Source organism: Neophocaena asiaeorientalis, unplaced genomic scaffold (genome assembly GCF_003031525.2).
Source record: "Neophocaena asiaeorientalis asiaeorientalis breed wild unplaced genomic scaffold, Neophocaena_asiaeorientalis_V1.1 scaffold327, whole genome shotgun sequence".
In the NCBI taxonomy this organism is placed as follows: Eukaryota; Metazoa; Chordata; class Mammalia; order Artiodactyla; family Phocoenidae; genus Neophocaena; species Neophocaena asiaeorientalis.
In genome coordinates this window covers 7,827,657-7,850,166 of record NW_020174560.1, presented here as the reverse complement: position 1 = coordinate 7,850,166, position 22,510 = coordinate 7,827,657, and the positions used below count along the sequence as shown (strand labels likewise).

Genomic DNA, 22,510 nt, shown 5'->3' with positions numbered 1-22,510 from the left:
CTGCAGTTAACTCTACGTTTAACATTTTGAGGAACTGCCAGACTGTCTTCCAAAAATGCTGCATCACTTTACCTTCCCACTACCAGCATATGAGGGGTCCAACTTCTCCACATCCTTGTCAGCACTTGCTATTACCTGTCTTTTTCATTACAGCCACCCTAGTGGGTGTAAAGTATTATCTCATTGTGGTTTTGATCTGCATTTCCCTGATGGCAAATGAAGTTAAATCATCATTCTGTGCTTACTGGGCACTTGCATATCTTCTCTGGAGAAATGTCTATTCAGATGCTTTGCCCATTCTTTAATTAGGTTGTCTTTTTATGATTGAGTTTTAAGAGTTCTTTATATACTCTGGATACCAGTCCCTTATTAACACCCATTCTGTGGACTGTCATCAAAGTTTTTAACTTTGATGTGGTCCAATTTTTTCTTTTGTCATTGGTGTATTTGGTATTGTATCTAAGAAGCCACTGCCTAACCCAAGGTCATGAAGATTTACTCCCATGTTTTCTTCTAAGAGCTTTATAATTTTAGTTCTTATATTTAGATCTAGGATACAGTTTGAGTTAACTTTTATGTGTGGTATGAGGTTGGGGTCCAACTTCATTCCATTGCATGTGGATATCCAAAATGCACCACTTGTTCAAAGACTATTCTTTGTTTTTTTTAAAACAGCTTTATTTTTTTTTATAGATTTACTTTTATTTGAATACATTGTTTTTTGTGCTTTTTTTTTGGTCTGCGTTGGGTCTTCGTCGCTGTACATGGGCTTTCTCTAGTTGCGGCGAGCGGGGGCTACTCTTCAGTGTGGTGCGTGGGCTTCTCATTGCAGTGGCTTCTCTTGTTGCGGAGCATGGGCTCTAGAGCGCAGGCTCAGGAGCTGTGGCGCACGGGCTTAGCAGCTCTGCAGCACGTGGGATCTGCCCAGATCAGGGATGGAACCCATGTCCCCTGCATTGGCAGGCGGATTCTTAACTACTGCGCCACCAGGGAAGTCCCTTCAAAGACTATTCTTTTCCCCATTGAATTGTTTTGGCACCCTTATCAAAAATCCAAGTAATTTTTAAAGCATTTGGTTTTATAGCCTCATATTCCCTGGCTTTCTGAATTTGTAACCCACAGTTACTGACTCCTACCTCTCAGGTTTCCATGGTTCATAGCCACAGATGCTTGAGATGGAAAAAAGGTTGGGGCAGCCCTGTATGTAACTTACTTAGCCTCGTCGAGTCAGGATTTTTCAAACTCCCTCCCCAATACATAGAGAGCACATGAAAGAAGTGCAGTCAACCCCTCTTACATGTGTTTCAGCCCCTCCCTTACTGATAGATATAAAAAGTGGATTCATAAGGCTTGGGTTTACTCTCCCTTCAGCTTCCTCTCTAGCTCCCACAAGAATTCTTAGTGAAGAAATATTTCTGCTCTAACTCCTGCTTTACTACCCGTTTTTTTTTTAGTTCTCAGATCTCCAGTCTTTCAAATTATACCCAAAAGGAGTCATCTGCAATTTTCATACTATATTTGAAGCATACAAAAGATAAATCCACATATACTATATTGTCCACACCTATAGTATAAAATCACCACAAGATGACCCACTGCCCGTAAGTAACTATTTTTTTCTCTGTCCCCTTTGCACATTGCCCACTCACTCCTCAACCAACTCTGCACCACCCAACAGTTCTGGCTCCATTATTCTACTGAAACACCTCAGGCCCAGGTCTCAAGATGCCCGTGTCTAATGAACATGTCATGACTCATCCTTCTAGACTTCTTGAAGCAGCAAGTGACGCTGGACATTCTCACCTTCCTGAAACACCCTTTTCTCGGCATCTTTGAGGCACCTCCTTCATTTTACGCCATATTCAGCCAGCTCCTCTACCCAAACATTAAATGCTAACATCCCTCAAGACTCAGTTCCAAGTTTTCTTTTTTCAAAAAAATTTATTTATTTATTTATTTTTGGCCGTGCTGGGTCTTCATTGCTCTGCGCAGGCTTTCTCTGGTTGCAGTGAGCAGGGCCTACTCTTCGTTGTGGTACGCGGGCTTCTCATTGCGGTGGCCTCTCTTGTTGTGAAGCACAGGCTAGGCTTCAGTAGCTGTCGCACGCAGGCTCCGTAATTGTGGCTCACAGGCTCCGTTGCTCCGCAGCATGTGTGATCCTCCCGGACCAGGGCTTGAACCTGTGTCCCCTGCATTGGCAGGTGGATTCCTAACCACTGTGCCACCAAGGAAGTCCCAAGCTTTCTTTTCTTCTCACTCCATATGCTCCCCGCCAAGAATTTCATTCTATTTTCAAGGCTTCAATGACCTAAGAGTTATCCCTGGAATTCCTTTTCCCTTACACTCAATATCTAATCTATCTCCGAGACTTATATACGTGATCCACCAATTCATGAACCTGTCCATTTTTCTCTGTCTCCATTGCCTGTACCCTAGTATAGGCTGTTATCATCTTCATTCGCTCCATAAACATTTAGCACACTGGGGAAGCAATGAAGAATGAAACAGACGTGCTCTCACCTGAGTTAGTGTAGTGGGCTCCTGGCATCTGCACCTGCCCCTCCTTCATTTTGTTCTGCTCCGTACAGTCAGAGTAATGTTTTCAAAATGCACGTACGCCAGAGTATACAATTCTTATTGCAGCCTAAAGGCCCCTTTACCTACCTCTCCAGCCTAACCTTCCACCTCGGTGCTCCAGTCCCACCAGCACTCCTTTTGTACCTGAAATGCTCCCAGGCTCGCTCCCACCATGCAGCCCTTTTTTTGGACCTGCAACTGCTTGGAACATGCTTCCCTAGCCATTAACTGGCTTGCATCCCACCTTCTCTCCTCATTCGCTAAATCTCAGCTCAACCACCTTTTCCTCAGGAAAGCCTATCTTAACTGCACCCCTCTATACACATATTCACATGATGTTCTTGCTGTACTTAATTTACATTTTACTAGCGGATTACATGCCTATTGTCTATGTCCTCCACTGGCCGACTGTCTACCTCACAGAGAGCAGAGAATGTATCTGACTGTGCTCACCACTCTATCCTGTCCACTGGCCATAGAAGGAGCTCAATAAATATACATACACAGAGGGGGAAAAATTGCTTCTGGCAGAAAATACCAATTTTTTGTTTATTTACCACACACACACACACACACACACACACACACACACACACTCCTTTTGTTTTTAAACAAAAGAAATACCCTGCCTCTAATCCAGAGCACCACTACCTACCCAAGCAACTGAGGAACCTCCTTGTTTTTATCACTACCGATTACCAGCACCTCCTCCTCCTGAAACAATATTCTCCTTCTCTCACATCTCACACAGGGCCTAGAGAACTGGGTGGTTTAAGTGGGTAGGAATTACCCTTTTTTTTTAACCATTCCAAAAGTACCTGAATTAAAAAAAACAAAAACAAAAAACTATTTAATCCAAATGAATGGAAAGATCTTAAACACCTCTCATTATTTTACTGTTAAAATGATGTAGATCTAGCCTCCCTCTTGGGTCTCATTTCCCAAAGGAAAAACTTGGTTCTTCTCGGGAAAAGAAGAGAGGAAACAGATCTTTTGTGCTTCCTCTAACCACTCCCCCACACCCTGACCCCTTCCTGTAGTATCAAGTTGGTTTTTTACTACAAGAAAGGTGTCTTGACATCTTTATAATAAAGATCTGAATTAATTTCAGTATAGTGTTTTCTATTTAAATATCTTTCATCTATGAAATAGGTTTGTCAAATCTCAGTTGCAGGTTTCCATCTCCCATTTTCTAAGATCTCATGCTTCCGGATATGAGCTTTCAATTCCGTGAGTGAGTGCGCCCCATGGTTCAATGTAACTGTAAACATTTGCCAATGAGTCCGTAAAACGCCAGGGCTTTGGAGTCTGACACATCTGGGTTCTGAATTCCAGCTATGCCCGTTACTAGCTGCGTAGTTTGGGACAAGTTATATGACCTCTCTGAGTGACACTCAGTTTCCTCAAAATAACTGTACCTCAACAAAGTTGATTTGTGATTTTAAAAGATGATAAAAGTAAAGCACTTAGCAAAATTAAGTATTTCAATAAAGAGAAATACTGTCAGCATCAGATAATCACAAAATGCAATTTGGGACAAAAAAATTCAACACCTTCCAGAGCCGAATCACAACAGCTGCTAACAACAACAATGAACAAGTACAGTAATCCAATGTTCCTTTCTACTGGTTGTCAACAGTGGATAACAAATAAGATATGAAATGAAGGAAAAGCAGAATGGAAGGAAGAAAATGTAAAAAGCACAGAAGATTCACAAAAAATAGTGAGTCAATACTTGCAAAGTAGGCTATTACTTGCAGAGTTTTCCCAGACTACGCCGTGCTAAATTGGGGCAAAAGCGATGCTCTCCCTTATCATTTATTCTATTAGGACAACTAACTGCTCTTCCCTTTCCATGACCTGTGACCACACCCCCACCCCTGCTCCCACAATCCCCTCCTCCTCAGCCTGCCCCTCAAGCTCACCCTCCAGATCACCCTCTCTCTCCTTTTGCAAGGGCCTGGATCAAACGCCATCTCCTCCCGGCAGCCTTCTCTAATTCTCCCAGACTGTTATTAATCTCTCCCTCTCCTGAATTCTTTATCACTCCCTGGCCAAGCACTCTGGTTGTCTATGTTCATGTCGTCTCCCTTGCTTGGCTGTAAGCGTCTTGTAAGCAGGGTACGCTCTCACTCAAATTCTCTCCTCCCACAGAACTCTGCGCACGGCCTTGTACACAGTGACTATTCAATGATATTTCTAAAAGGAAAGAGTTGAGTTCTAGATATTGTGATCAAAGATGAAAAGCACCCAACTTCTGCAGTGGCAAGTACAATATTTACCAGAATAATAACACAGCGAAGAATGGAGGGAAATCAGGGTGTATGAATAAAACCCAAGTGCACCTTACTACTGAAGTTACAGATAACCCACCTTTGCTTACTAAAATCAGAAAATGTACAGCTAGAGGCTACCACTGAAAAAGTCAGCCTAACTGCCTCACTGTCCTTGTTCTCTAAGGATTTGATTAGGCCTGTGATTTGGAAGGGATGATAAATCCATTCACTGAATAAAGTCACACTGTTTTCTCAGCACAGTTCTAAAATATTTCAAAGGCCATGATATTTCACTTGGCTTGGCCATTTGGGTTAAAATTTATTAGTCGAAACAGAAAACTTTCTCAACAGACCCCATACGTTCCATTAGGTGTGATATATAGTGTCTCCCAATGTCTAATTATTAACTAGAAGTGTAAGTAAATCACTATCAGTATTAGGCTCTAATGTGTGAAGACAGAGTGAGAATTAGGCAATTCGACTGCTAAAGAACTTCTTTTTGCCAATTTGCTTTTCCTTTCTTTTTCCTACACATAGAAAGAATTGTACAAGGGCTAAGTGACTGCATTAAGCCACTCTTCCTAATCTATACCAAAAGTAACAATGTGCCAGGAGTGCTATTGTTTAGAACTTCCAACAGCCCCCATTTCCAGTATTCTGTCCCTTGGTCACCAGGCAGATGTCCTGGTGTGTGTATATATATATTTATTCTATCTATAAAAAAGGTGAGGAGAGGGCTTATATATCCTTTGGGACACCAGCTCAATCACTGACTATTTCTGGGCATTCTTTGGCAATGATTCTTCTAATGACACCATACAATATATCGTTTGTACCGAAAGAATAAAGAGGGAGTCATTCAGAACTAGAGAAGATCTTACTAAAAAGGATTCACAAGTAAGAAACCAAAAGGGCAGTACTAACTTGTATTCTGTAATTATGTCCTTTAAGGATTAAAAGCCCAGCTGAAACAAACCTCAACCTCTCTTTCCGGGATTCAGACTCCAATAATTCTTCAGCCCCACCAGGATCGATAACCCATTGATCCTGCCACCTTTTCAGCAAGCCTCCTCCTCTCCTCACATGCTCCCTTCTCTCCTTACTCAGGTGCACATGATTCCACAGTCCATCAGGATAGTCACTCCTGGTCAACATCCTCGACTCCCCTGCACGCTGTCCCTTTGTCATACAGATTCACAATCCCTTGAGGATTGATGTGTCTTGGAATCCAGAACTTTTTCGATTTGGGGGAAGGTGATACAGTGTATATACCATAAACGTCCCAGTGAAGCCTGGGGCAGCAACCCGAAGTCAAACACATTAATATACTTATGCATGGAGCTTCCCTGGTGGCGCAGTGGTTGAGAGTCTGCCTGCCGATGCAGGGGACACGGGTTCGTGCCCCGGTCCGGGAAGGTCCCACATGCCGCGGAGCGGCTGGGCCCGTGAGCCATGGCCGCTGAGCCTGCGCGTCCGGAGCCTGTGCTCCGCAGCGGGATAGGCCACAACAGTGAGAGCCATGCGTACGGCAAAAAACAAAAACAAACAAACAAACAAAAAAAAACCAAAAAAAAAAATAATTAAAGACAACACAGTCCATGGGGGGAAAAAAACCTAGTATAACCAAAGCTGAGTTCCAGATTTCTCCTCCAAACTAGCTTCTCTCACTGTTTTTCCCCATCTTAGTAAACAGCAACTTCATCCATCCAATTGCTCAGACCAAAAACCTTAAAGTCCTGGACACCTCTTTCCACACTCCACACACAATCCATCAACCAATCCTGTCAGTTCAACTTTCAGCATAAATTCAGAGTCCAACCACTTCTCAGCAGTCCCTCCAAAGCATCCTAGTTCCAGGTACCACCATCCCTTACCCAGACTATCATGAGGGTCTCCTATTTCCTGTTTGCCACCCTGCCTCCTTAGAGTTTATTCTCAACACAGTCCTCAGAGTGATTCTTTATTAGTCCAATCTTGTCACTCCTCTGTTCAAAACCCTCTAGTGGCTTCCCATCTCAATCACAGTGAAAGCCAACGCCTTACAGTGGCCTACAAGGTCCTTCAGGACCTGGCCTCCCATTACCTCTCTGACTTCCTCTCCTATCCCACTCTTTCTTACCTACTCACCCCAGTGGCACTGGCCTCCCCAATTTTCCTGGAACATGCTAGCCTCTGCAATGTCTCAGAGACTTGGCACTTGCCATTCCCTTTGTCCCCAACGCTCTTCCCCCCAATACCTACATGGTTCTGTTGCTCGCTGCCCTCCCGGCTCTGCTCAAATATCACCTTATCCCCGGACCACCCTATGTGAAAACAGTAACCATCCCATCCCTACCCTAGACCCCCTTCTTTCACCGTTTTCCACTGCAGGGTCACACTATCATCCTGTCTCTAAGCTAGAATGAATGCTCATGAGGGCAGGACTTGGCTTTGTTCCAGCCCCTAAAGGAGCTCCAAGAGACCTTTCTGTGATGCTGGGAATGCTCCGTGTTTGCACTGCCCACTACAGTAGCCACTAGCACATGTGGCTGCAGCACTTGAAATGTGGCTAGCATGACTGACAAACTGCATTTTCAACTTTACTTTAATTAATTAACTACAATTTAAGTAGCTACACGTGGCTAGCGGCTACTGCATTAGGCTGCACAGCCTAGAACAACAGTTACTCAATAAATATACAGTAGGTACTCACATATTTGCTGAATCAATTAATGGAAGAAAGAAATCTGAAGGCTTTTCTTCTCCTTAATTTTTTATTACAGAAAACTTCAAAACTACACAAAAGTTGGCTACAGCAAAATGAACCCTCAAATACCCATCACCAACCTGAATATGCTCTTTTTTTTTTTTTCCTTTTTTGGTGGGGGAAGAAGGAAGGATTTATTATTACTTGCAGCAAGTAAGGAGAAGACCAGGGATCTTTCCCAAAGCAGTGTCTCCCTGAATGCTCTTCTTCTTCTTCTTTTTTAATATTTATTTATTTATTTTGGCTGTGCCAGGCCTCAGTTGCGGTGTGCGGACTGCTTAGTTGCGGACTGCGGGATCTAGTTTGCTGACCAGGGATCGAACCCGGGCCCCCTGCATTGGGAGCACGGAGTCTAACCCACTGGACCTCCAGGGAAGTCCCCTGAATGCTCTTCTAATCTGAAATAGGTTTCAGTGGATACCAGCATCTCAATACTGGCTTCTAACAATGACTATATGCCTGGAAAATAGTGAATTTATACTATTGTCCAGAGTTTATATCTAACAGCATCTCTTAGAGTCTTTTACAGGTTATTGAGACATGACTTTAGGAATTGGATCAGGTGTCTGTTGAGGGAAAAACCTGTGTGCGAATGAATGTCTGAGGCACATTTGTGATAAGACAACACTAGGCAACTATATGTACGTTTTTATATCAAGGACCTGATTGCTCTCTTGCACCATTTATTTTCTCCACTTAAATTTTACCAAAGTCATACTTTTCAAGAGGAGCTGTGTGACTATACAAAATTGAGGAGAATCTTGCTCTTGTTAGATGACATAAATTCCTTGGGCAGAGGTTTTCTCTTATTAGTCTTTGTAAACCTAGCATCTGGTACAGCAGTTGTTAAGTGAATGAAGTTCATAATTGCACAAAAGTGGTAACATGTGAACTGTCAGAATGCAAACAGATACACTGGATCTCCAATTTCCTAAACAGATACAAATCTGAAAAGGAAACGCTCAAGTGGATTTTTAAGTGTGTCAGATCAAAAGGCAGCAAAATACGCTAGAAAGAAAATCAAACTGGGAACAAGAGCACATGGGTTTCAATGTCCTAAATGAGGTGATCATATCCTAGTCACTTACTTCCTCTAGGCCCTAGTTGGTAAAAAGTCAGTTTGGCATTGATGATTTTCAAAGACGCTATCTAACTTTACAGCAACTAGGTTCTATTCTAGATCTACAATACACATACATATTTTAAGATGCTTATTAACTTCCCCTTTCTATGCTAAGTTATGGTCCCTATAATTTACTTTAAAGGAGCTATACATGGAATATAATTTCACAAGGAGACTTCATGTCCACTTTAGTAAACACGTAGTGTTCCCCATTTCTAAAGTGCTAAATTCTTTACTTGGGTCTCCTAAAATACTGCTAGAGTGCTGTGTTTAATTTACACTCAGCCAGCTGATATTGGGCTTATTAGTAGTACAGAAAAGGCAATTTTGGCCACGTATTTGCCTAGTAAACTGCCAAGGTACCCCTTGTGTTCGAAAAGTTTCTTCGAGAGTTCTAAGCCAATTCTTATCTCTTTCCTAGCTGGCTCCATCAAATGAACTATTTTAGGCTTTGTTCTGAAGTTTTTTTACCTTTGTCTAAACGAAGCAGTAGTACTGAAGTCAGGCTCTGGTGTTTTTTAAAGCAAGGAAACTGAAAGAAATCAGGGCCAGTCGTGTGTGCCTTCCCCTGACGCTGCCGTGTGATGAAATTTCTCGATCTTGCATTTAAAATGTGGCTTTTGGGCTCCTGTTCTGTGCAGCCTGCACAACAGTGAGCCCACACTGGCAATCCAATGCCATCCGATGCCATCCAATGCCGATGCTGATACTGTATTGGGTCTAAACACTGAGAGATCAACAACAGCAGCACAGGAACAATGCATCTCAAATAAAATTCTTACACATGGTCAAAAAATAATCTTGTAATTATTAAAACTGAGGTTTAATTGGACATTGATATTGGTTTGGAGTTTGTTTAACACCTTTATTATGTCTTAAGAAATCTAACTGATTAACTCTCTTCTGTAACTTTTTTTTTTTTTTTTTTTGGCTGCGTTGGGTCTTCGTTGCTGCACGCAGGCTTTCTCTAGTTGCAGCGAGCGGGGGCTACTCTTCATTGCGGTGCACAGGCTTCTCATTGTGATGGCTTCTCTTGTTGCAGAGCACGGGCTCTAGATATGCGGCCTTCAGTAGTTGCGGCTCGTGGGCTCTAGGCGCGCAGGCTCAGTAGTTGTGGCGCACAGGCTTAGTTGCTCTGCGGCATGCGGGATCTTCCCGGACCAGGGATCGAACCTGTGTCCCCTGCATTGGCAGGAGGATTCTTAAACACTGCGCCACCAGGGAAGTCCCTCTCTCCTATAACTTTAACTGTAACTTCAATCTTCAAATTTGTGTACTTCACATTCACGTCCTCTCTAAAGTCACCATAAAGGTCTATATGTAATAAATGTTATCTAAATTTTTAAGAAACATCATCCACATCTCAAATAACAGCAACATTTCAAAGTCAACCTAAAAATGAAATACTACTCTGAACAGAAGGGATGTTTCCCAAAAACAAATGAAAAGCAGGAGGTTTAAATCAAATTTTAAGGCATACTCTTAGCCATCAATTGAACCACTGGAAAGATACATGCCAACAAGAACACAGTATTGCCTTAACCGTAGGAATAGCTTCACACATCCCTTATTCACACTACGATCTAAATGCATACTATTAAAGCCATGACATCAGCCGTCCATATTAATCACTCACCAATTTAATTAAAGTAAACCAGCTTGTCAGAAAGCTTGCCTCTTCTCTATTTCTTAACATTATTGACTTTTAATAGTTCACTGAAATAGTAATTACTTGTTTATGGCATTAACAAATGTCTTGGACACAAAAGTCCAGCGTGTGGCAGGGTCAGTTACAGACATGTCCTGATGGCAAATGAAAGGAGAGATTTAACCCATCAAAGTGGCCATCTAAAGAACAGAACCTATTATGCCTTTCTCCAGACGCTCCTGGTTAAATTCAAAGTGACAGGACAAACCAGATCAAAACTAAACAGAGCTAGAAGCAACATACAAAATCCTAATGAACCCTCAGAAATTCAGGTATCAATCTGTCAATATCTAAGCTCAATTAGTCCTTTCAGAACAAAATACCTCACGAGGTAACAAGAAACTAGTTTGAGGTCCTGGCTATGAAAAGGATAAAACCAGTCACTTTACTGCACAGCATATTGCTAAGTGCAGTCATATCTCAACATGGAGATCTTGGGAGGATTAAATAAAGACGTGAGTCAAGTACCTGTCTACTCAGTCCAGGAGCTGGTACTAACTAGTGTTCAGTAAATGTTACTCCTTCCTCGATCCTTTAAGAACTCAGGCCTATCAAGTCAAAATCAACGGATGGTTTAAAAAAAGCAAATCAAAACAAACAAAAACTTTAAATGGAGATATAGACAACACATCTTAAAAGCACTTAATGTGGGCTTCCCTGGTGGCACAGTGGTTGAGAGTCTGCCTGCCGATGCAGGGGACACGGGTTCGTGCCCTGGTCCAGGAAGATCCCACATGCCGCGGAGCGGCTGGGCCCGTGAGCCATGGCCGCTGAGCCTGCGCATCTGGAGCCTGTGCTCCGCAACAGAAGAGGCCACAACAGTGAGAGGCCTGCATATCGCGCAAAAAAAAAAAAAAAAAAAAAAAAAGCACTTAATGTTAAAAAAGTAGCAAATGGGATCGTGAAAATGAAAAATAGATACTGAAAACATTTCTGAATGGCTCATCCTTCATGGTCACTTGCAACCTTCATATTTTGTGAAATCATCTTCAGGGATGAGCTCTGACAAGAGCTAAGCCAGATGCAAACTGATTCCATCAGGGGGTGAGACTTGGCAATGTTTGCAGCCAGTGAAGTTTCCCTCCTGAAACCGTCACCACTGGGCACACTTTGGGCTTTCAGCAACTCCAGTTTCCAAACAAACCAGTGACACAACTAGAAGGCTAATTTTTTCATTAGAATTGTTAAGAAACCAGGAGTTCAATAAATCATTTGCCTTCAAAGGGAAAAAAATTACTTTCTAACACATAATATTTCTTCTGGTTCTAAGAAAATGAAGCTTAGTTATTTACGAACTGAAAACTGTAATACTATAGTGAAGTCTTTTTATGGCTCACAAATGCAATGTTTAAGAAATAAAGTTATGTGAAGAACAGGACTTGGCCTAAGCAGTCTTGAGGTCAAGTACTAGTGCTGCCATTTACTATATGACTTGCAGGAAGTTACTTAACGTCTCAGGGACTCAGGTTCTTGTGTGGTTCTTTTCAGCTCAAAAGCGGTATGATTACTTACAACATCTGATACTCCTCAGTGCCCCCCTCTCTCTATGTATATGCTTACACACACATACACATATACATGTACCTTTATTAAATAATGCAGACATATTTTTTAAGTTGTAGTAACTTAAGGCCCACTGTGAAACAAAGAAAGTGTGTACGTGTTGGGTGTTCTGACCCTGAATACCATTCTCAATGGTGAGGGCATTTACAAAGCCTTGTGACACCTGAATTAACCAAGTAAGCCTTTAAACCCTTACAATGAAACATTAAAATTCAATGTGGCTATAATCTCTTCCTTACAAAACATGGACCCAAAGAGTCTGGCTTCAAGTATGGTTTCAAAAAAAAAAAAAAAAAGGCAGATGTATTATATTCACCACCCAGCTCTTCCCTATGACCACATAAAAAAACACAAATGAAAACTCACAGGCCCATTGTAATACATTGTACCACTTCTGAATGCAACACTTAGCTCAGGCTTACTACCCTGACAAATAAAGGAAAGCATTTTATGAAGCCAATTTAATTGGGAGGTGACAGAAAACATACAGCCATTTTCTTCAGCCTTATCATTGAACTGGCTTCAGCTCCAATCTCTGGCAAATCCCACTCAACAGAAGAAATTAACCAGGTCAGCAGAACAGGTGCTACGTTGTGTCTGTCAAGGGCCTGGCATCACCACAAGTACTTACACACAATGAAGCAGTAATCTTTACAGATCATCTCTCCCAAGAAGCATATTGGGGAGGGGGAGAAAAACTGAAGGGAGGAAGGCAGGGTCGGGGCAGGGGGGATGGTAGTGGGAAGAAGAGGAATAGGAGGCAAAGAGAAAAGGCAAGAAAAGAAAATGAATGTGCAGCTGCCTTGCGGCTCAGCAGATGTCGGGATGTGATGTACGAGGCTAGGATAAGCTGTCGTAGCCTGCTGCCAAAGAGTGGTAAGTGATTAAAGCCTGCACACTTCTAAGCACCATATTTAGAATCTGCAGGGTTTCGAGACTTGCACCCATTCCTTGCTGTGCTGCCAGATGTTGGCAACTGGTCCAGTTCCTACTGACTGTGCATGGATGGCAGCAGTTGGTACGGCAGCAAAGCAATCTGGAATGCTTCCGGAGATGCTGTACATTAACAAGTGTCACCCATCATTCACCTTTACAGAAGGCTGAAACAACTCCAATTTGCTGCCACTTCCCTCTTGGGAAACAGCCAAGATAAAGTTGCACCTGGCAGCCCCATTTGTTTCACTCAGGTGTTTCAGCTGCCTTGCTGACCTCTATTAGTTTAAGTTTTAATTTAGATTAACCCCAGCACCCCAATTAACCAGCAAGGGTAAAAGCTAAGATGTGACTAGTCATAACTGAAATCAGAATTTATCAAAGTTAAAATTATTAATTGGGATGAAGGGCCAATCAAGTAATACTATTTCTTTTTCAGCAGACCTCCAGGCCAAAAAAAATATATATATATATACACACACCTATATATATATATCTATCTTTCAGACTAAGGATTGCCAATAGAAGCAGCTCCCCCCCAGTAATTTCAGTTTATTTTATTAAGCCTATTTAATTTATGATGCACTTTCCACTGAACAACATACACTTCAATTAATGAAGACTGGAATATTTTTGATTGTCTCCCATGATCTCACACAATTATACAGCATTAATATCCCATATCAGGCACTTCCTTAGACACTCTAGAACAAAACAGAATCCCCTACTCTTCTGACAAATGGATATAATAAGAGAAGAAAAGGAAAAAAGAATCAGGACCTCTGACTAGGAACACCTGGGGCCACATCAATCCTCTTTCCTATACCCTCTCATCATTACTTTTGAGACTTACAGCAATAATTTTATTGAACATCACAGAGTGAATAGCAAGATTAATAAAAAGTCTCTCTTTTTTTTTTTTTTAGGGCAAAACCAGAGGCATCCCCAATATAGAATCACTTGTCCTACTTGCTTCACAGGGTAATTTTCCTAAGTTCCTTCCTTCGTATTCCATATACTACACAGTACTGTCGTCATAGCTAAACCTCCAACAAGCACCTGTAAATTCTTCGGCAAAAGTTAACACTAAAAATTCAGCAGAGGAAAAAAAATTGACCTTGATAAAATAATGGCTCAATCAAAACTGGTTTATCACTGCTGAGCAGCATCCTCAACTCTCCAGAGCTAGAGGGTACATCCTAAAGCACATTTCATTAAGAAGTATGACTTAACAAGAGACCCAGGATTACAGGAAATTATTTTAGTTCTTTAGAACAGCCCAGGTGTTTAGTCTACCTTAACGGTCACCACCATCATCAAAAAGAGCAGCACGACAGCAGATCACAGCGTCAGGGAAAGAACAGGGGAAATGTTTGTGAAGAGATATTGAGAACGGGACTAGATTTCAATCTCTAGCAATTCTTTCTGTCTTCAAAGCACTACACTATTATTATAATCAACACTAGCAGACAATCTCAATAAATATAAATACTTAACTGATGTGAACATGCACACGTACACAGAAGTTTTAAGAGAATAGACTTAATAGGTTAATAGAACCAGAAGTGCAATTCAAGAATTCTGGGATCCCAGCCCTTCAGCTCCATATCCTTATCTAATAGTAATAGGACAAGAAACCAAACAAACAAACAAAATCCTCCATTAACATCATCAAAAGCTGCTGAGAGAGAATAAACCACCTGATGCAAAGAAGTTGAAACTGTTTTACAAATAATTCACACTCTGCATCAACTAACAACGTAGCTGTAGCTATATTCATTTCAAAAGGAAAAATATAAAAGTAAAGCAATAAATCCAGAACTACACAGTAAGTCAATTCTGAACACTAGAGTTCTAACTCCCTATCTGACTCTATCCTTCCAAAGTAAGCTATCTTTTGGTCAGAGAATTCTATCAGCTGTTTTAAAATGCTAAAGCCTGATTTATAACAAAAGAAAAGAGTGTAAAAATCATACCTGGTGGTAAAAGTCATCATCATCAAAGATTTCTTCATCCACGTCCTTCAGGTGGGCACTGGCAGGGGCTTGAGGAAGGATCTCCTATATCAATGAGAAGGAGTGAATCCCAATGAGGTTACCAAAGTAATTCAGCTACTATAAATAATGTGTATAACAGTCAAAGCACTATTTTCCTTAAGATATAAAGAGCTCTTCAAATTAAAGAACAAGGATTTCCTTAGTGGTGCAGTGGTTAAGAATCCACCTGCCAATGCAGGGAACATGGGTTCAAGCCCTGGTCTGGGAAGATCCCACATGCCACAAAGCAACTAAGCCCATGCACCACAACTACTGAGCCTGTGCTCTAGACTCCGTGAACCACAACTACTGAGCCTTTATGCCACAACTACTGAAGCCCACGTGCCTAGAGCCCGTGCTCCACAACAAGAGAAGCCACTGCAATGAGAAGCCCATGCACCACAACGAAGAGTAGTCCCCGCTTGCCACAACTAGAGAAAGCCTGCGCACAGCAATGAAGACCCAATGCAACCAAAAATAGATTAATTAATTAATTTTAAAAAATTGAAGAACAAAAACAATGCAATTGAAAAATGGGCAAAACATTAATAGGCACTTGACAGAAAAAAAACACAAGCAGTCAACAGTTATATAAAAATATGTTTAATCTAATTCTAATTAAATACATGCAAATGAAAATGAGAAGACACCATTTTTCACCTCTAAAACTGGCAATCTTCAGTAGGAAAACACAGCTGGTGGGATTGGAAATTAATGCAGCCTTTTTGAGGCAATTTTACAACATCTATCAGGATTTAAAATGCATACTCTCTTTGATTTAACATTTCCACTTATAGAAGTCTATCCATATGTTCACACAAATACAAAAATAAAAATGCTCAGGAATGTTTCCTATAGCACTGTTTCTAAAACTAGAGACAACATAAATATCCACTGTTCAAATAAATTATAGTACACATCCATACAATGGAATACTCTAGCCATTAGGAAAAATGAGGTAGATCTCCATGTAATAACATGGAAAAGTATCTAGAATAATTAAGAAAGTAAGATTTTACATATAGTTTATAACATTTTATATATTTATACACACACACGTATATATATATATCCAACCCATTTAGTTAAAAAAAGACAACCATATTTTTATAAGTGCGTACGTGTTATATGCGTGCGTGCATGTGTGTGTGTGTGTGTGTGTGTGTGTGTGTGTATTTATATATACAAATAGAAAATACCTGAAAGTGTGTTACAACTATGAACATTGGTTAAACCTGAGGAGTGGAGTTTTTAGACTAGGGGGAATTTTACTTTTCATTTTAAATTCTTCTGAACTTAAAAAATATATTAAGTATATATTCCTACTATAAATAAAAGAGTTTCCTTTAGACACAAGAATCTGCCTATTTCAATTCTGGATCCTCTTCTGGAGCATCTAAACATCCAAAGGAAAGCCTAAAGTACACGCTTGCTTCGATACTGGCATTTCTAAAGAAAAAACTTTAAAACTGAATTTAAAAAATTGGATTACAGGGCTCCCCTGGTGGCACAGTGGTTAAGAATCTGCCTGCCAATGCAGGGGACACAAGTTCGAGCCCTGGTCCGGGAAGATCCCACATGCCGCGGAGCAACTAAGCCCGTGAGCCACAACTAATGAGCCTGCACTCTAGAGCCCGTGAGCCACAACTACTGAAGCCCACATTCCTAGAGCCTGTGCTCTGCAACAAGAGAAGCCACTGCAATGAGAAGCTTGCGCACTGCAACGAAGAGTAGCCCCTGATCACCGCAACTAGAGAAAGCCCGTGCACAGCAAGCAACAAAGACCCAACACAGCCAAAAATAAATTAAAAAAAAAAAAAATTTATTAAAAAAAAAAATTGGATTACAAATGCTTCCATGACCAGACTCAGATCAAACTCAAAATTAAGAGAAGGCTACACACAATCACAGCTTCATTTTTTAAAAACTTCCCCCTCCCACATATTCTCAGTTTCTCAACAATCTAGGAAAGTAGTGCTTTTTTCCCTTTCTTTCACTGACTTCTTATACCCAGAGGAATACCTACAAGGAGATGATAAGATTTTTCAATTAATTAGCCTCCTAGAAACTGCTCCCATAATCACCATGCATCACAGTTCTTACCGGCTGTCCTGGCAAACTCTCTGGGACAGGCTGGGCTGCAGGCTCAGGTTTGCCAAGAACTCGGTAGATAGAGCGCTTGGTCTGTGTCCTTCGAAGTAATCTTTCTTTGTCCATCAGAATATGATCAATCTGAGTCAAGATTGAACGTTCAAAGGCACCAAAACCCTGCAACAACATTAACCAGTGTCAGATAACATGGAAAGTCTCTGCTGAAGGCAGCTATGTTGGTTTCCCTATTTTTCTGTGTCAGCAGAGAAACAGACAATCCTCCTTCCAGGAGGAACTTTCTGTTAAAGACTGAGTTTGTGAATGGCTCTAACTGTTCTCAGAAAAAAAAAAAAAAAATTAGTCCCTAAGCAGGTCATATTAGTTTCCTATACCCACAGATTAACCTCTGCTCCTTTAATAATTGTTTTAAAGTCCATTTCTTTAAAGTATTTGTATTTCCAACACTTACAAGATCACAACTTCTAGAATGAAATACTTTTTCTAATAAAGTTGAAATCCCATGCTTGAATGGTATAAACCCCAATGGATTAGGGTTAGGGTTAGCGTTAGGGTTCAGTAAATTTTTCTACGGAAGTGACTGATTACTATGACACTGAGGCATCATCCATATAAGGGAGCTGTACTTCCAATTTCTCACAGCTGCTTCAGGTTGCCATGACCTGCCTTACACACATGAGTGCACACACTTGCCTTCCCCAGTTTTCCAGAAGCCAGCTTGGTCTTATCATGCCACTTCTGGAGCGTACGGTTCCTGTAGACAGTGAAGTCGGCGAAGCGCTTCGCTAGGAAGCTGGGGTAGTCCTCAGTCTCCAGCTTCCTCTTTGCTGGGGCCCTCCTCTGCTGCTGCTGCTTCTCTTCTATGAGCTCTTCATCTTCACTGGAAATCTCCTCCTCACTGGAAAACCAGTAAGAACACTGAGTCCAATGTAAATAAACGTTACCTAAATAAAAACTTAGGCGTGCGACTTCCCTGGTGGTGCAGTGGTTAAGAATCCGCCTGTCAATGCAGGGGACACGGGTTCAAGCCCTGGACTGGGAAGATCCCACATCCCACAGAGCAACTAAGCCAGTGCGCCACAACTACTGAGCCTGCACTCTGGAGCCCACGAGCCACAACTACTGAGCCCTTGTGCCACAACTACTGAAGCCCACGCACCTAGAGTAGGGGACACGGGTTCAAGCCCTGGACTGGGAAGATCCCACATCCCACAGAGCAACTAAGCCAGTGCGCCACAACTACTGAGCCTGCACTCTGGAGCCCACGAGCCACAACTACTGAGCCCTTGTGCCACAACTACTGAAGCCCACGCACCTAGAGCCCATGCTCCGCAACAAGAAGCCACCGCAATGAGAAGCCCATGCAACTGCAACTAGAGAAAGCCCACACGCAACGAAGGCCCAATGCAGCCAAAAATAAAATTAATTAATTTTTAAAAAACAAAAACAAAAAAAACCTAGGCCCACATGCAGTCAAGAGTATTTGGGCTTTCCCTATGCTGTCTGCATCTTAAATAGCACGGGAGACGTGAGGACGGCTTTTTTGTTGTTGTTGGAAGAAAACATTCGTGAGGTCAAACAAAAATTCATGTATCTTTTAAAATAAATATAAAAATAGATGGTTTCAAAATATTTTTTAAAAAGTAAGCCAACTATAAAAATAAATGAGGTTGTTAAAAACATTATTAGAAATGCACATGAACCAGGCCTATACTGCTACAGGAGGGTCTTTAAAAATTAAACATATAATCATACTTTTATGACCTCAATCCCCAAATCAATAAGGGAAATATGTCTCCCTGTAACCAACTACTCAGGAAAGCTGAGTAATATTGGTTGAACCAAACGAAGAGAAGCAGAATGTGAAGAAATCTCAAAGGGGTAGGCCACAGAACCCGAGCTAGGCTGTAATACCCTCAACTGTGTGAGAGAGCACTAGAGCCTACAGCTACAGAGCCAGCTACACTGCCTGGACTACCGACCCCAGCGCACAGGAAGTGCTTACTAAATGTGAGCTCCTTTCCTTTGTCATGCCAACTAATTCAGTAGAAAGTTATGGAGCAGAGGGGAAGCCCAACGGAAAACAACAGGCAGGTACCCTATGAAGAAGGCTCAAACAAAGGGGGGAGGTAGAGGAGAACCTTCATCAACTGTGATAATTTCAGGAAGGGAAAAAATGTTTTCTTCTACTATTTCCTGAAATTTTTCTACCCTTCGCAATAACTGCTTCTTCCTTCACTGAAAAGTCAACAGTTGTGACTGCCAATTCCGTGTATGGGCAACAAAGTGCTTCATAAACATTAATTAAGCGTTCATGTTAAAAATGCGCTTTCACCTATAGTCTCACTAGATCGAAAAAGAAGGCAAGATTTTTGCAGAAGCTTACAAAGAAGCTTAGGCACAACTATGCATAAAAATCCAAAACCTAATTCCCAATTTATGTGTCATCCTGGCCACCAATTAAACGTAAGAGGCTCTTTCTATTTTACTAACATTAAGTCCGGTATCTGCCTGGAAAGGACGTGACTTTCTTTTTCATAAATAATGGGAAACCATTCAGACGAAAAGAAAATAAGCAATTCCATAGTTCCATTCCCTCCTTACCTTTCTGCTTTGGGCTTTGTCCCATCTACTAGGTATCTAGTGTCTGGATACTGGAAAAGCAACTCTTCCTGAAGATCTACCAATGACCTCAACAATGCTTTAAGTGCCTTGTGACCTGGGAAATAAAGCAGAGGGAAGGAACAGTTAATTATCTACAGTTCTCCAAAGTAGGTGATGCCTATGACGCTGGACTCCTGAGCAGTAATGGCTGAGGGGGTGGGCACAGGGTACGCCGGGACTGAAAACTCTCTGAAATACAGAATTCCTGAAAGGAGATAATAACAGTGCCTACCTCATAGGGTCGTTGTGAGGAACAAGCAAGGTAACAATGTGTAAGGTACTTAGAAGAGCGTCTGCAGTAAACTGTGAGTTCTTAAATTTAATAAGTTTGACACACTCCTTCCCTGCCTGTCATCATAACCAATAATTTTTTTCCTTTGGTGTTTCTTTCTCAGATATTTTTCTACAGGTTACCCATTGACCTCTTGGATTATCCCTTTACTGATCAACTCCTTAAGCAATTCCTTCTCTTCTGAAGAGCACAGCTTAGTCCTGGGGCCCCTACCACCACCACCATCACCACCACCCTCCCCCAGGAGATCTCCTTTGCCTCTGGTGTGAGCTACCACCTCATTCATTCAATCTCCCAACACATACCCTTAAGGAAGGTTCCAGTTCACGAATAGAAACCCAAGTTAATGACTTACTGTTTGCAGTACAGTCATCCCTCGGTATCCTCAGGGGATTGGTTCTAGGAGCTCTCCCCCAGGATAATGAAACCCATGGATGCTCAAGTTCCCTATATGAAAGGGCCTGGTATTTGCATGTAACCTACACGCATCCTCCCACATACTTTAAATCATCTCTAGATTACGTACAACTAGTACAATGTAAATGCTACAAAAATCGTTGTGAATACTATGTAAATACTATGTAATACTATGTAAATAGTTGCGAGAGTGCTGCAAATTCAAGTTTTGCTTTTCGGAACGTTCTGACATTTTTTCTTTCCAAGTATTTTTGATCCAAAATTGGTTGAATCCGTGGATGCAGAACCCAAGGATATGGAGGTTCCATCGTACTGAACTGTGCATTAAAATTTTGCACACCAAGAATATGTTCTCACCTGATTCTCCTCACGACCAAAAGGATGCACATGTAATAAAGCTGGTCAGGATTAAGTTTCAAGTCTATGACCAAGAACTTTCAGAATAAAATCTGGCCCTCTGAGAACCAAACTCTTACCTTCTTTATCAGCAAAATCCTACTAAAGGGGCTAAATAGACATGGATAACAACTACTAGTTAAGTTTTGACAGCACTCAGACATCTCGCTCTATAATCAAACTTTCCCATTTCCAGCAACTGCCAAGAAAATCTTCACATGGATGCTCCATCACTCCCTCAAACACCATGTCAGAAACAAAACTTTTTTCTTCCAACCTAATACTTCTCCTTTGTCTGATTCTCTCACCTCTGTCTAATGTTTTCACAGGAGATCACTGACATTTTGGAGCCCTTATTCAATATATTCAGTCAGTTGCTAAATCCTGTGGTTTCCATACTTCCTATCACTAACAGCTGTCCATCTGTCTCTGGCTATGCTTCGATCACTCCTTCCCACTTTCCTTTAAGTAACTGTAATCTTCTCACAAGCATCCTTACTCTCATTTAGCAATCCCTACATTCATTTCTATTTTATATTCTAGACTAACTTCAGCCCACACGAACTTCAGTTTAAGTGATTTTTATGAATTTGATTCTCTCTCTTCTGCTTCTACCTTGCGCAGCATGAGTAGCTTCCTCACTATTTTACATCTCAACCTATTTCATCAATGGGACACCAACACATGACTCAGACAAGTTCTCCAAACAGATCACACTGCAGCATTCCATTTCAACATATGGCTAAGAGCTTACCTGAGAAAGCCTCCGCGGATTGGTCAGAAGGAACTCAATAACCCAATAGCTACTTTGCATTCCTCCAGTAATCTCCGTATAAGACTATACAGGGACTTCCCTGGTGGTCCAGTGGTTAAGAATCCGCCTTCCAATGCAGTGGACTTGGGTTCGATCCCTGGTCAGGGAACTAAGATCCCACAGGCCTCGGGGCAAGTAAGCCTGCACGCTGCAACTACCAAGCTTGCATGCCCTGGAGGCCACGCGCCACAACTAGAGAGGAGCCTGAGCGCTGTAACTAGAGAAGCCCGTGAGCCACAATGAAAGATCCCGCATGCCACAACTAAGACCCGTTGCAGGGACTTCCCTGGTAGCACAGCGGTTAAGAATCCACCTGCCGGGCTTCCCTGGTGGCACAGTGGTTGGGAGTCCGCCTGCCGAGGCAGGGGACGTGGGTTCATGTCCCGGTCTGGGAGGATCCCGCATGCCGTGGAGCGGCTGGGCCCGTGAGCCGCTGAGCCTGTGCGTCCTGAGCCTGCGCTCTGCAGCGGGAGAGGCCACTAAAAGAAAGGACTATATAAATACAACTTGCTTATTTAAATGTAACAGAAGATCCTTGACCACATCTTTTCTAAATTCCACATTCTAATACTTTTATAATCAGTACATATCCACATCACTTGGGGAACCTGCAATACCTAAATATTACCTGAAAAAAATCCAAAATGCCTTGTGTTCTAAACCCAGGTTCTCAACCTGTTACTCTGAATCTTAACAAAACAAACAAACAAAAAAACCTTTCCACCAAATATAAAAATAAAAAGTTACTCTCATGAAGAAGAAAAAAGTAACACAATTATTCTTCGGACAGTTTTGGGGAAATGGATTAGGCACAAACAAGATGAGAAGTAGGCAAGAAGAATAAAAAGAATAAAGA

General features: G+C 41.7%; 1 protein-coding gene across 2 annotated transcripts in view; it reads right to left on the bottom strand.

Annotated features, from left to right (window-relative positions):
* The window catches only part of AATF (apoptosis antagonizing transcription factor), a 99,426-nt gene that overhangs the window by 42,622 nt on the left and 34,294 nt on the right, over window positions 1-22,510 (bottom strand). For both annotated transcript variants that reach the window (XR_003004880.1, XM_024757633.1), the window contains exons 5-8: window positions 19,676-19,790; window positions 17,765-17,969; window positions 17,066-17,230; window positions 14,903-14,986 (exon numbers count right to left, since the gene is read on the bottom strand). Coding sequence is in view for 1 of the 2 variants with exons in the window: in XM_024757633.1 (XP_024613401.1) it covers window positions 14,903-14,986; window positions 17,066-17,230; window positions 17,765-17,969; window positions 19,676-19,790 (569 nt within the window). In the remaining variant the exon portion in view is untranslated. The remainder of the gene's footprint in view (window positions 1-14,902; window positions 14,987-17,065; window positions 17,231-17,764; window positions 17,970-19,675; window positions 19,791-22,510) is intronic.